The sequence below is a fragment of the Microchirus variegatus genome (assembly GCF_963457635.1).
Source record: "Microchirus variegatus genome assembly, chromosome: 6".
In the NCBI taxonomy this organism is placed as follows: Eukaryota; Metazoa; Chordata; class Actinopteri; order Pleuronectiformes; family Soleidae; genus Microchirus; species Microchirus variegatus.
In genome coordinates, this window is record NC_139807.1 from 12,281,474 (window position 1) to 12,297,165 (window position 15,692).

Here is a 15,692-nt window from a genome sequence, read left to right on the forward strand (position 1 = left end):
AGGAATTGAACAATGACAGTTAATCAAATTACAAGAGATAATAATTTTTTGGGGGGAAAACTTAATCAGGGAATTGCAGATTAACATACGGCTATTCTAAAACTAAATATTGTACTTCTATAACTACGAATTAATTTGAAATGTCGGGCAAATGTATTCAAGAAAACGTGGAAAACAAGTCAATAAAAATGCAGTGATAACAATAAGTTTAATACGCTCCTACCTCCACAGAGTTCTCAAAGTCTTCAAATGGATCAACAAAGTCACTGGGACTTTTCCTCAGAGTCTGGTCAGCAGGCAGTGTGTTGTCATTGTAAGATGTCACAAACTTAAAGTCACTGGTTCTAGAACCTGTTGTCAGGTAGGCGTCATAATTGTAAGTGCTGCGTAAAGTTCCTGTGCCGTCAACATCTGCGTAATTAGGAGGGAGATAAGCGCTGGGGATGGCGACTGCTCCGTCAAACAACAGTCTGGGCTTTCTCCTGCGACAGAACCTCACACCCAGAATGATGATGATGAAGGTCAGGAAAAAGGTGGACACAGACACGAGGGCGATGATCAGATAAGAGGTCAGTTTGGAATTCTTCTCATCATTAGAAATCTCCTTCAATTCTGTCATCTCAGCCAGGTTATCAGAAATAATTAAATACATGGAGCAGGTGGCAGAGAGAGAGGGCTGTCCGTTATCTTTCACCGCCACAATAAGGTTCTGTTTCATGCTGTCAGATTCTGAAATGTCCCGCTGTGTCCTGATCTCTCCACTGTGGACACCAATAGTGAAAAGTCCCGGGTCACTGGATGTAACTATATGATAGGACAGCCAGGCGTTCTGTCCAGAGTCCGCGTCCACTGCTATCACTTTGGACACCAGAGAGCCTCCGTGTGCAGCTTTAGGGACCAGCTCGGTCATGAAGGAGTTTCCCTCCAGGGCGGGATACAGTATCTGAGGAGAGTTGTCGTTCACATCAGATATGAAGACACTGACGGTCACGTTACTGCTGAGTGGAGGAGAACCGTTGTCTCTGGCCATCACCTGGACTTTAAAGTTCCTCAGCTGTTCATAATCAAACGACCTCACAGAGTGGATCACCCCCGTGTCTCCGTTCACTGATACATAGGAGGACACCGGGGCACCGTTCACCTCACCAGGTAACAGAGAATAAATCACTGTACCGTTTTGTCTCCAGTCGGGGTCTCGAGCAGTAACGGAACATAAAGTGGAGCCAGGTTTGTTATTTTCAGTCACATATGCGCTGTAGGACTGTTCCTCAAACACAGGTGGGTTGTCGTTGATGTCAGCTACAGATAACTGAACAGTTTTAGAGGAGGACAGAGGTGGAGAGCCCTCGTCAGTGGCACTGATTGTAATGTTGTAATCAGACACTAGTTCACGGTCCAGTTGTCCTGTGGTCACCAGAGAATAATAGTTTTTAATAGAAGGAACTAACTTAAAAGGGACATTTTGCTGAATGGAGCAGCGGACCTGTCTGTTTTTCTCCGAGTCTCTGTCCTGCACGTTAATGATGCCCACCTCTGTACCAGGTGAGGCGTCCTCAGTTATGGGGTTAGTCAGTGATTTCAGGTATATAACTGGAGCGTTATCATTTATATCAGTGACATCTATTATGACTTTAGCGTACGATGTTAGTCCTAAACCATCTTTGGCTCCAACTCTCATCTCAAATGAACTTGTTTCTTCAAAGTCAATTAAAGCAATTACTGTAATTCTCCCAGTTTTGGGATCAATGGAGAATGTATTTATTTCGTTCTCGGACAAGTGTCCAAAGTCATATGTTATATCTCCATTTATTCCTTCATCTGCATCAGTAGCACTGACAGTAATCACTACAGTATCAAGAGGAGAGTTTTCAGGCAGACTGGCTTTATAAACGGCCTGGCTAAACACTGGGGCGTTATCATTAGCATCCAGCACAGTGACGTGTATGACTACGGTACCTGATCTCTGAGGAGAACCACCATCCAAAGCTGTCAGAAGCAAATTAATCTCTTTTTGTTTCTCTCGATCGAGTTTATTTTCCAATACAAGTTCAACTTTGTAACTATCAACAGCGAGAATAAAATAGTCATTCTTTTGTAGGCTGTATCTCTGTATATTATTTTGACCTATATCTGCGTCATGGGCCTCCTCGATGGAGAAGCGGTTACCCTTCTCAGCCGACTCGCTTATTTCCATTTCAATCAAAATATTTTTGAACTTTGGTGAATTATCATTTACATCTTGAACATGAAGACTAACACGATGCAGCTCCAAAGGATTTTCTAACACCAGATCTACTTTCAAAACGCACGACGGTTTCTTGCTACAAATGCTTTCTCTGTCAATTCTCTCTGATGTGATCAAATCTCCGGTGTTCAGATTCATGTCACAGTACCGCTTTTGTGTCCCTTCAAAATCAACACGGGCCTTACGGGAAGACAATGTCCTCAAATCAACACCGAGATCCTTCGCTATGTTACCAATAACAGAGCCTCGATTCATTTCTTCGGGAATAGAATAACTCAGGTCTCCATGAACGAGCTGCAGCATCAGAATAAAGCAAACGAAGCACAAGATCAGACGAACCGCTGAAAATCCTTTGTTTCCCATCCTGACACAAAACGGGTCTTCCTCTTGTCAAATTTCACAGTCAATGCGAAACAACGATGTAATCCAAAAAGAGTAAATAATCCAATATTCTACATCAATGTATGCAAAGAATATGTTCATGGACACAACAGATCCTCTTGAAAAAACATCCAACTGATTATTGTAGTGGAGGGTGGAGTGGTTAGTGTACTGTATATTTTCTGTCAACCAACAGCGACACCATGAGTATTTTGACATTTTCGCACCTGCATGTTAAACAAAGACAAAACCTCAAACGTCGTCAAAAGGAACTAATAACTCAAAAAGAAAACCAATTAAATAATAAATATATTTCGTTGAATGTTATCCACAAAGAAAGAACGGCAGCAAACTTCAGCACCATGGACAGGGAAGGAGTACACACGGACTGCTGAAGTTGAAGTAAACGTCACAGTAAAAAATGTGAAATATTCAAAATGTTAAGGCAGTGGTCGCGCATATTTAGGATCTTCAACGTATCAAGAATTAACAGCAAAAAAAACATGTCTGGATTCTGAACACACAAAGCCTGTGATACATATTTTTTTACGGCAATACTAATTCACAACGTGTAAGCTGCATTGTGCTGTTGTCATGTGGAGACACTTTACTTCAATGCTGTTCTACATTCTAGTCCAGATGTTCCCAACGAGTGGGAAAAGTCATAATCTGAATGTATAAGGAGCATTTCAATGTAAGGAAAATGTGAAATAAAATATGCTACTTGAATCTGTATATGCCTCTTGGTATTTGACAAATAACTTAGTTATATATTTCATCATGGCATCAAAATGATTATGGATGGTTTCATACCTTCAAATAATGCTTTTTTTTCCTGAAAGCCAACAGCGGCACCATGAGAATGTTCCTTTTTTTGCACATGTATTTTAGAAAATGAACTAATTATCTATCTTTTTTTAGGGATTATGTGCAATAATATTTACAACTTTATTCTTTACCAGTGCAATCCACCCACGTCTAGTTCACCAGTGAGTCATGAGAATAGTAGTGAAACTATTTAGTACAAACGACAGAGTAGAAAGCCAAAAGAACGAGAATCAAAATATTAGGGCGTTAAATGGACAATATAAATAAGCAAAATGTACAAAACTATTAACAATAAAAGCTACTGTCTGAAGACAAGCCTAGTGTGACCACCACGTGATATAAAATGACAAATGCTTCTGCTGCATTATACTATTGCATCTCGTCATGTGCTGCCAATTTTGACGAAAGGTCTATTTAACTAATCACGTAGTCTATAAACTGGGTTTATCCCGCTCTAAAAGCATACAATATCTGTCAAAGGGAATTTTGAATGAGAAGACATTTGGCACATACCACTGTTGAAAACATTAACAACAATCCAAAGATCAGCGCTTTTGACAAGAAGCTTAAAAGGCGCCTACCTCAACAGAGGTCTCAAAGTCTTCAAACGGATCAACAAAGTCACTGGGACTTTTCCTCAGAGTCTGGTCAGCAGGCAGTGTGTTGTCATTGTAAGATGTCACAAACTTAAAGTCACTGGTTCTAGAACCTGTTGTCAGGTAGGCGTCATAATTGTAAGTGCTGCGTAAAGTTCCTGTGCCGTCAACATCTGCGTAATTAGGAGGGAGATAAGCGCTGGGGATGGCGACTGCTCCGTCAAACAACAGTCTGGGCTTTCTCCTGCGACAGAACCTCACACCCAGGATGATGATGATGAAGGTCAGAAAAAAAGTTGACACAGACACCAGTGCGATGATCAGATAAGAGGTCAGTTGGGAATTCTTCTCATCATGAGAAATGTCCTTCAGTTCTGTCACCTCAGCCAAGTTATCAGAAATAATTAAATACATGGAGCAGGTGGCAGAGAGAGAGGGCTGTCCGTTATCTTTCACCGCCACAATAAGGTTCTGTTTCATGCTGTCAGATTCTGAAATGTCCCGCTGTGTCCTGATCTCTCCACTGTGGACACCTATAGTGAAAAGTCCCGAGTCAGTGGATGTAACTATATGATAGGACAGCCAGGCGTTCTGTCCAGAGTCCGCGTCCACTGCTATCACTTTGGACACCAGAGAGCCTCCGTGTGCAGCTTTAGGGACCAGCTCGGTCATGAAGGAGTTTCCCTCCAGGGCGGGATACAGTATCTGAGGAGAGTTGTCGTTCACATCAGATATGAAGACACTGACGGTCACGTTACTGCTGAGTGGAGGAGAACCGTTGTCTCTGGCCATCACCTGGACTTTAAAGTTCCTCAACTGTTCATAATCAAACGACCTCACAGCGTGGATCACCCCCGTGTCTCCGTTCACTGATACATAGGAGGACACCGGGGCACCGTTCACCTCACCAGGTAACAGAGAATAAATCACTGTACCGTTTTGTCTCCAGTCGGGGTCTCGAGCAGTAACGGAACATAAAGTGGAGCCAGGTTTGTTATTTTCAGTCACATATGCGCTGTAGGACTGTTCCTCAAACACAGGTGGGTTGTCGTTGATGTCAGCTACAGATAACTGAACAGTTTTAGAGGAGGACAGAGGTGGAGAGCCCTCGTCAGTGGCACTGATTGTAATGTTGTAATCAGACACTAGTTCACGGTCCAGTTGTCCTGTGGTCACCAGAGAATAATAGTTTTTAATAGAATGAACTAACTTAAAAGGGACATGTTGCTGAATGGAGCAGCGGACATTTTGGTTATTGTCCGAATCTTCATCCTGCACGTTAATGAGGCCCACCTCTGTACCAGGTGACACGTTCTCAGGGATGGGGTTAGTCAGTGATTTCAGGTATATAACTGGAGCATTATCATTTACATCAACAACATCTATTATAACTTGAGCGTACGATGTTAGTCCTAAACCATCTTTAGCTTTCACTCTGATTTCAAAAGAATTGATTTCTTCAAAGTCAACCTGACCAGTTAATGTGATTTCTCCCGTTTTAGAATCAATAGAAAATACATTTAATTCGTCATCAGACACGTGACCAAACTGATATGTTACATCTCCATTCACTCCTTCATCTGCATCAGTAGCACTGACAGTAATCACCACAGTATCAGGAGGAGAGTTTTCAGGCAGACTGGCTTTATAAACAGCCTGGCTAAACACTGGGGCGTTATCATTAGCATCCAGCACAGTGACGTGTATGACTACAGTACCTGATCTCTGAGGAGAACCACCATCCAAAGCTGTCAGGAGCAAATTCATCTCGTTTAGTTTCTCTCGATCGAGTTTATTTTCCAATACAAGTTCAACTTTGTTACTATCAACAGCGAGAATAAAATTATCATTATTTTGTAGGCTGTATCTTTGAACCGCATTTTGACCTATATCTGCGTCATGGGCCTCCTCAATGGAGAAGCGGTTACCCTTCTCAGCTGACTCCCATATTTCCATTTCAATCAAATCATCGTTGAATTGCGGGGCGTTGTCGTTTACATCTTTAACATGTAAACTAACATGGTAAAGTTCCAACGGATTCTCTAACACCAGATCTGCTTTCAAAACGCACGACGGTTTCTTGCCACAAAGGCTTTCTCTGTCAATTCTCTCTGACGTGATCAAATCTCCGGTGTTCAGATTCATGTCACAGTATCTTTTTCGACTTCCACCAAAATCAACACGGGCCTGTCGGGAAGATAGCGTCTTAGAATCAATGCCGAGATCCTTCGCTATATTTCCAATAACATATCCTCGTTTAGTTTCCTCTGGAACAGAATAACTAAAGTCTCCATGAACGAGATGCAGCATCAGAATAAAGCAAACGAGGAGAAAGACCGGACGAAGCGCTGAGAATCCTTTGTTTTCCATCTTGACACAAAACGTGTCCTCAGCGCGTTCAAAATTAATGCCAAAAGTGAAACAACAATAAAATCCAAGTACTCCAAAACTGCTCTTCCAGGTGCAAAAATCACATGCTCGGCGATACAACAGATTATCCCTCGAATAAGGAAAAATACAAAACCGATAAAATGCAGTAGTGGGTGGAGTGGCGAGTGTATATTTTCTGTCAGCCAACAGCGACGCCATGAGTGCATTTCCATCTCCACATCTACAATGTTAGGAAATATTCTACAAATGCATGGTTTCTTTTAGTCTACGTTTCCACATGATAACAAATCTCACAAATTTATTTACACAGTAAACTAACCCGTTAAAGCTGCATTATTACACGTTCGCATTATTATTATTTTAACAACTAGTAGTATTTGTATTACACTTAATATTTCATTATCGTAACTGAGCAACAGGACAAAAGACAAATACATATATTGCACGTATTTTTATCTTGACGGTAATTTGGAATCTCTTGCTTCTCCATGAAGTAATGTTGCGCCGTAATATTGACTTAATGAATACAACCAGAATTATCTGTGTCCAACAACGTGACGCAGGGGAGAGGACATTAGTTTTGCGACTAAAAGCAACATTCACAAGTATAATAATAATCATGGAAAAAGGCGAAATATAATTTACAAAGTGAAGAGAGTTGATGAGTTTACGACACGATATTATGTCAATAAATTGGTGCACGACAATAACTACAAAACAATTATTTATGAAAGTCTGAGGCAAATTGCTAAGGCTGTCGTAATATCACACAGTTGGACGTCACTCTGAAAAAGCCCCATAAAAGGCATTATCGAGTGTGTACTGCATGAGGGGGAGGGTATAAACAAACGATTAATAAAATAGTTCACTTTAATATTAATACAAAGCTGTTTGACAGTCTGGCAACTGTTTTAAAGAAAACATGGACAGTAGACCAAAAAAAAGCACTTGGAGAAGTTTAAAAGGGCCCTACCTCAGAAGTCTCAAAGTCTTCAAAAGGATCCACAAAGTCACTGGGACTTTTCCTCAGAGTCTGGTCAGCAGGCAGTGTGTTGTCATTGTAAGATGTCACAAACTTAAAGTCACTGGTTCTAGAACCTGTTGTCAGGTAGGCGTCATAATTGTAAGTGCTGCGTAAAGTTCCTGTGCCGTCAACATCTGCGTAATTAGGAGGGAGATAAGCGCTGGGGATGGCGACTGCTCCGTCAAACAACAGTCTGGGCTTTCTCCTGCGACAGAACCTCACACCCAGGATGATGATGATGAAGGTCAGGAAAAAAGTGGACACAGACACCAGGGCGATGATCAGATAAGAGGTCAGTTTGGAATTCTTCTCATCATGAGAAATGTCCTTCAGTTCTGTCACCTCAGCCAAGTTATCAGAAATAATTAAATACATGGAGCAGGTGGCAGAGAGAGAGGGCTGTCCGTTATCTTTCACCGCCACAATAAGGTTCTGTTTCATGCTGTCAGATTCTGAAATGTCCCGCTGTGTCCTGATCTCTCCACTGTGGACACCTATAGTGAAAAGTCCTGCGTCAGTGGATGTAACTATATGATAGGACAGCCAGGCGTTCTGTCCAGAGTCCGCGTCCACTGCTATCACTTTGGACACCAGAGAGCCTCCGTGTGCAGCTTTAGGGACCAGCTCGGTCATGAAGGAGTTTCCCTCCAGGGCGGGATACAGTATCTGAGGAGAGTTGTCGTTCACATCAGATATGAAGACACTGACGGTCACGTTACTGCTGAGTGGAGGAGAACCGTTGTCTCTGGCCATCACCTGGACTTTAAAGTTCCTCAACTGTTCATAATCAAACGACCTCACAGCGTGGATCACCCCCGTGTCTCCGTTCACTGATACATAGGAGGACACCGGGGCACCGTTCACCTCACCAGGTAACAGAGAATAAATCACTGTACCGTTTTGTCTCCAGTCGGGGTCTCGAGCAGTAACGGAACATAAAGTGGAGCCAGGTTTGTTATTTTCAGTCACATATGCGCTGTAGGACTGTTCCTCAAACACAGGTGGGTTGTCGTTGATGTCAGCTACAGATAACTGAACAGTTTTAGAGGAGGACAGAGGTGGAGAGCCCTCGTCAGTGGCACTGATTGTAATGTTGTAATCAGACACTAGTTCACGGTCCAGTTGTCCTGTGGTCACCAGAGAATAATAGTTTTTAATCGAAGGAACTAATTTAAAAGGGACATTTTGCTGAATGGAGCAGCGGACCTGTTTGTTTTTCTCAGAGTCTCTGTCCTGCACGTTAATGAGGCCCACCTCTGTACCAGGTGAGGCGTCCTCGGTTATAGGGTTAGTCAGTGATTTCAGGTATATAACTGGAGCGTTATCATTTATATCAGTGACATCTATTACAACTTTCGCGTACGATGTTAATCCTAAACCATCTTTGGCTTCGACTGTCATTTCAAAAAAACTTGTTTCTTCAAAGTCAATTAAAGCTGTGACTGTAATTCTTCCTGTTTTAGGATCAATAGAAAATGTATTTATTTCCTCCTCAGACATGTGTCCAAAGTCATATGTTACATCACCATTTATTCCTTCATCTGCATCAGTAGCACTGACAATAATCACTACAGTATCAGGGGGAGAGTTTTCAGGCAGACTGGCTTTATAAACGGCCTGGCTAAACACTGGGGCGTTATCATTAGCATCCAGCACAGTGACGTGTATGACTACGGTACCTGATCTCTGAGGAGAACCACCATCCAAAGCTGTCAGAAGCAAATTCATCTCGTTTCGTTTCTCTCGATCGAGTTTATTTTCCAATACAAGTTCAACTTTGTTACTATCAACAGCGAGAATAAAATAGTCATTCTTTTGTAGGCTGTATCTCTGAATAGTATTTTGACCTATATCTGCGTCATGGGCCTTCTCGATGGAGAAGCGGTTACCCTTCTCAGCCGACTCTCTTATTTCCATTTCAATCAAATTCTTTTTGAATTTGGGTGAATTATCATTTACATCTTGAACATGAAGACTAACACGATGTAGCTCCAAAGGATTTTCTAACACCAAATCCACTTTCAAAACGCACGACGGTTTCTTGCCACAAAGGCTTTCTCTGTCAATTCTCTCTGCTGTGACTAAATCTCCGGTGTTCAGATTCATGTCACAGTACCGCTTTTGTGTCCCCTCAAAATCAACACGGGCCTTTCGGGAAGACAATGTCCTCAGATCAACACCGAGATCCTTCGCTATGTTACCAATAACAGAGCCTCGATTCATTTCTTCGGGAATAGAATAACTCAGGTCTCCATGAACGAGCTGCAGCGACAGAATAAAGTAAACGAGGAAGAAGATCAGACGAAGCGCTGCAAATCCTTTGTCTCCCATCCTGATACAAAACGGGTACTCCGCTTGTCAAATGTCACAGTCAAGGTGAAACAACGATGAAATCCAAAAAGAGTAAATAATCCAACAATCTACACCAATGTATGTAAAGAATATGATCGTGGACACAACAGATCCTCTAGAAAAAACAGGCAATTGATTATTGTATTGAGGGTGGAGTGGGAAGTGTACTGTATATTTTCTGTCAACCAACAGCGACACCATGAGTATGTCGACATCCTCACACCTGCATGTTATTCCATTTTCTTCACTCGACGTAGAGGAACTAATAACTTGGAGCGAAAAAAACAATTATGTATTCATTTTGTTAACATTTTAACCTCAAAAATGACAAAATCGTAAATGTCTTCAGTTGTTTTGGATCAAAAGTAAAGTTTGGACGGTAGCAAACTTCAGCACCATGGACAGGGAGGGCGTTTCTCAGGCTTCTTAAACCAGAGTACTACTGTCACAATAAACAAAAAAGGATAGGATTCAAAATGTTATGACAGTGCTCGCGCATGTTTACCATCTTCAATGCATCAAGTATTAACAGCAAAACAATCCCATCTGGGTTCTGCACACACAAAACGTGTGTGCCATATGACAAAGATTGAAACACAACGTGTATTAGATAGCTAATACACTAAATGAAGCCGGAAGACAGCTATTAAGCTATTGCTAACAAAAAACACTAACGAACAAAAGGAAGTCAGTACCCATAGGTTTACAAAAATACGTAAGGACAAAATCAAACGACCAGTTACACTGCAATTAAAGGTCTCAAACCGAAAGGGTGACCAACTCCTGGTGGTCTGTGATAAACTAAATACGTTACAACGTTTCCCAGAAACGCTGACTGAAGCCACTCAGACAGGCAACAGTCAGGAAATACTGAGAACTATGAATTACGAATACTCTTAAATACTCTCTAGACACACAAGGGTATAAACAGGCGAACTGATCACCAGTCCACAGCCGCGAGAAACTGAGGACACGCGCAATTTATAGCGCAGCTGGTGTTGATTGAGGACTCCTAATTGGCTAGTTCGTTCGAATCTAAGCCACACCTATCACAGACGCAATTGAACAAGAACCAGGAAGTAGACTCAGCTCCAGAAGGACAAATCCTCAACAGGGAATCACACGGCTGTAGTTGCATCTTCGCAGAATCACTCATAGAAGACACACAGTGAATACACCTAAACGCCAGCCAGCGGCGGCAGTAACAACTACAAAAGAGTAGACCTCCGCCAAGGCAGCTCAGTCCCCCCGTGATTTCACAAACAAACAGCAACACAGACAAACCAGAAACCACTAAATAAGTACACTTAATAGCTCAAAAAAGAACAGCAGATGTGCAAAGTATTTTAAAGCCCCTACCTCAGAGGTCTCAAAGTCTTCAAACGGATCAACAAAGTCACTGGGACTTTTCCTCAGAGTCTGGTCAGCAGGCAGTGTGTTGTCATTGTAAGATGTCACAAACTTAAAGTCACTGGTTCTAGAACCTGTTGTCAGATAGGCGTCATAATTGTAGGTGCTGCGTAAAGTTCCTGTGCCGTCAACATCTGCGTAATTAGGAGGGAGATAAGCGCTGGGGATGGCGACTGCTCCGTCAAACAACAGTCTGGGCTTTCTCCTGCGACAGAACCTCACACCAAGAATGATGATGATGAATGTGAAGAAAAAAGTGGACACAGACACCAGTGCGATGATCAGATAAGAGGTCAGTTTGGAATTCTTCTCATCATAAGAAATGTCCTTCAGTTCTGTCACCTCAGCCAAGTTATCAGAAATAATTAAATACATGGAGCAGGTGGCAGAGAGAGAGGGCTGTCCGTTATCTTTCACCGCCACAATAAGGTTCTGTTTCATGCTGTCAGATTCTGAAATGTCCCGCTGTGTCCTGATCTCTCCACTGTGGACACCAATATTGAAAAGTCCCGGATCAGTGGATGTAACTATATGATAGGACAGCCAGGCGTTCTGTCCAGAGTCCGCGTCCACTGCTATCACTTTGGACACCAGAGAGCCTCCGTGTGCAGCTTTGGGGACCAGCTCGGTCATGAAGGAGTTTCCCTCCAGGGCGGGATACAGTATCTGAGGGGGGTTGTCGTTCAAATCAGATATGAAGACACTGACGGTCACGTTACTGCTGAGTGGAGGAGAACCGTTGTCTCTGGCCATCACCTGGACTTTAAAGTTCCTCAGCTGTTCATAATCAAACGACCTCACAGAGTGGATCACCCCCGTGTCTCCGTTCACTGATACATAGGAGGACACCGGGGCACCGTTCACCTCACCAGGTAACAGAGAATAAATCACTGTACCGTTTTGTCTCCAGTCGGGGTCTCGAGCAGTAACGGAACATAAAGTGGAGCCAGGTTTGTTATTTTCAGTCACATATGCGCTGTAGGACTGTTCCTCAAACACAGGTGGGTTGTCGTTGATGTCAGCTACAGATAACTGAACAGTTTTAGAGGAGGACAGAGGTGGAGAGCCCTCGTCAGTGGCACTGATTGTAATGTTGTAATCAGACACCAGTTCACGGTCCAGTTGTCCTGTGGTCACCAGAGAATAATAGTTTTTGATGGACGGAACTAATTTAAAAGGTACATTTTGCTGAATGGAGCAGCGGACCTTCCCCCTTTTGTCTGAATCTCTGTCCTGCACGTTAATGATGCCCACCTCTGTACCAGGTGAAGCGTTCTCAGGTATGGGATTAGCCAGTGATTTCAGGTATATAACTGGAGCGTTATCGTTTATATCAGTAACACCTATAATAACTTTAGCGTACGAGGTTAGTCCTAAACCATCTTTAGCTTCAACTCTCATTTCAAATGAACTTGTTTCTTCGAAATCAATCAAACCGCTGACTGAAATGAGTCCTCCCTTAGGATCAATAGAAAATACATTTACATTATTGCCGGACATGTGTCCAAAGTCATATGTTACATGGCCATTTATTCCTTCATCTGCATCAGTAGCACTGACAGTAATCACCGCAGTATCAGGAGGAGAGTTTTCAGGCAGACTGGCTTTATAAACGGCCTGGCTAAACACTGGGGCGTTATCATTAGCATCCAGCACAGTGACGTGTATGATTACGGTACCTGATCTCTGAGTAGAACCACCATCCAAAGCTGTCAGAAGCAAATTCATCTCTTTTTGTTTCTCTCGATCGAGTGTATTATCTAATACTAGTTCGACCTTGTTACTATCAACAGCAAGAATAAAGTTATCGTTCTTTTGTAAGATGTATCTTTGAACATCATTTTGACCTATATCTGCGTCATGAGCTTCCTCGATGGAGAAGCGGTTACCCTTGACAGCTGACTCTCTTATTTCCATTTCAATCAAATTCTTTTTGAATTGTGGTGAATTGTCATTCACATCTTGAACATGAAGACTAACACGATGAAGCTCCAGTGGATTTTCTAACACCAGATCTATTTTCAAGACGCACGACGGTTTCTCGCCACAAAGGCTTTCTCTGTCAACTCTCTCAGATGTGATCAAATCTCCGGTGTTCAGATTCATGTCACAGTACCGATTTTGTGTTCCCTCAAAATCCACACGGGCCTTTCGGGAAGACAATGTCCTCAGATCAACACCGAGATCCTTCGCTATATTTCCGATTACAGATCCACGCTTCATTTCCTCAGGGATAGAATAACTCAGGTCTCCATGAACGACGTTCCGTGTAACAATAAAGAAAGCTACACAGCAGAGCAGGCGTAGCGCTGAAAATCCTTTGTTGCTCATCCTCGGAAAAATAAGTCCAACTTCTAAATCAGTGATCGCCCATAAAACGATGTTATTCCAAAAGAGGGACAATACTCCTATATTAGCAAAAAAAAAGATGAGAAATAGCCGTGGAGACAATGCTGTGTGAAATTCCAACCGATCTTGATGCAGTAACAGTGGGTGGAGATGTCTGCGCCGTTGTTGTGCTGGCCCACAGCGGCACCATGAGCCGCTTTTTACGCTTTACACCTTCAAACAACTCGCTTTATCATCACCAATGATAAACTAACAGTAGACTTACACTTTCTGAACAGTATTTGCCACAAGCGTCAGTTAATTACATTAACAAAAATAATAAATTCACGGAATGTCACATTCCCATTACCAATACATGTCTATGCCATGTGTATAGGCAAACTGCAACTTTGATCAAATAAAACACGATAGAAACTCATTTTCAGCACCGTGTGTGAATTACAATTCCAGCTTCTTCAGTCTGAAATCTGAGTATACATTAAAATAAATTGTGCTAAAATGTGCGTATTAAAATGTATAATTTATCAGTGTACATACGAAATATTCAAATGTCATTGGTCCCCAGAAAAAGACAATCAAATTATAATAAATATTGTGATTGCTAATGCAAAAGCATTCATCAGTCATTCATTTCAGATCATATGCGTTTTTGATAATAGTAAGTTTCCAATTTGGATATTTGAGATAGACGACAGGATTATAAGTCCGGGCAAGATTTAAATTGCAAAATATTTATTATGTTGACCTAGTACCAGTTCAATTTAATGTTTGATAAAACTGATTAGAAACTCATACTTCAGCAAACTACAGCTCTATTATATCAGCATAAACTAATGCAGTATACAAAGCTGTGACATGCATTAACTATGTATTAAAACAACTTTAATACACAATGTGTTAAAATATCAGGGGGATATATGTCGTTGCCAATCGTAGTCGTCATTTCAGAAAAGAAGTCTAAAAGAGTAAACTACATTTCCAGCTTAGCTGCAGTCGTTTCAGCACCATGGACAGGGGCAATATGATGACCACTTTAAGGCTTGTTCTACAAAAACAAGACTACTCCAGATCTAACAGCGTTAACCATTTGTTTCCAGTCCTAAACATTTACAAAATACTAAATGGCATCAGCTTTATTTATGTATTTATATACACCATTTAGATATATGAAGAATGCCGATAACCATCTTTAAGCCAACCGACTTAATAATCCCTTTCTAGTATACACATAAATAAAAGTGATGTGTGGGGTTACAAATAAACAAATAAACAGAATGTATAAACCTAAATGCATTAACAAGGAGCCAAATCCCCAGAATGTTGATAAAACAAGGGTTATATATAGATTTTGAACACCATGCTACACCACAAATGCACACGTATTATCCTCCACAAATGTACCATTGAACTCCTATTATATAGCTTGTGGTGGAAAATGAGGGGAAAATAGATAAAAATGATGTGCAGTGATATTTCACTTTTAATTTGACTGGAGATTGTTGAGTAGACATTTGAGTGGGATACCCGATTCCAATGTACATAGCAATTATTTATTTATTTTCAAAGTCACAAGACCTCCAAACATTATTTGATATATATACTATATGTGTATGACCAGTGACTCGCCACAAGTCACACAATCACAAATAGGACAACAAAAATTCTATTAAATGGACTAAATTTACCATTTCCCTTGCTGAAATTTTACATTACATTTCTTGGACATTGTTCAATTAGTATACTGTGCTTCATCTGGGTCACTCATCATAGTGATATAGCTTCTGTGCAGCACTCACAACAAGCCAGACAGCACTTCAACTTTCCCCTAATGATAATGTATTCACTCAGGTGCAACGAATCTCTCATGCTCTACAAAATACATGGACGGAATATCCAAACTCTGTCAACTGATCCAGAATGAAACCAAACTTGAATTAATGTATTTCATCTGTTCAAACGTACACAGGTCATGTCCGTTGTTCACTGTTCCAACATCAAAAAACTCCAAACAGTCCGCCGGGTGGATATAACAGATTTTTATATATTTGTATTGTTTTTCCACCGTCTTTTGTTGCAAGACTGTGTTAAATATAGGCAATTTCCTTCTTCTAAACCT

General features: G+C 41.5%; 3 protein-coding genes across 3 annotated transcripts; all 3 read right to left on the minus strand.

The window, feature by feature from the left end:
- Positions 1–208: 208 nt before the first annotated feature.
- On the minus strand, positions 209–2,608 carry LOC310928828 (protocadherin gamma-A5-like; the record flags this gene model as incomplete). Its single annotated transcript, XM_083891479.1, has 1 exon — positions 209–2,608. The coding sequence occupies one exon, from the start codon at positions 2,606–2,608 to the stop codon at positions 209–211; it is 2,400 nt and encodes a 799-aa protein (XP_083747605.1).
- Positions 2,609–4,020: 1,412 nt separating this feature from the next.
- On the minus strand, positions 4,021–9,796 carry LOC310928829 (uncharacterized protein; the record flags this gene model as incomplete). The annotated part of the gene is made up of 2 exons (XM_083891480.1): positions 4,021–6,420; positions 7,415–9,796. The coding sequence occupies 2 exons, from the start codon at positions 9,794–9,796 to the stop codon at positions 4,021–4,023; spliced, it is 4,782 nt and encodes a 1,593-aa protein (XP_083747606.1).
- An 898-nt stretch (positions 9,797–10,694) lies between these two features.
- LOC310928830 (protocadherin gamma-A11-like) lies at positions 10,695–13,558 on the minus strand (the record flags this gene model as incomplete). Its single annotated transcript, XM_083891481.1, has 2 exons — positions 10,695–10,724; positions 11,177–13,558. The coding sequence occupies 2 exons, from the start codon at positions 13,556–13,558 to the stop codon at positions 10,695–10,697; spliced, it is 2,412 nt and encodes an 803-aa protein (XP_083747607.1).
- Between the last annotated feature and the right edge of the window lie 2,134 nt (positions 13,559–15,692).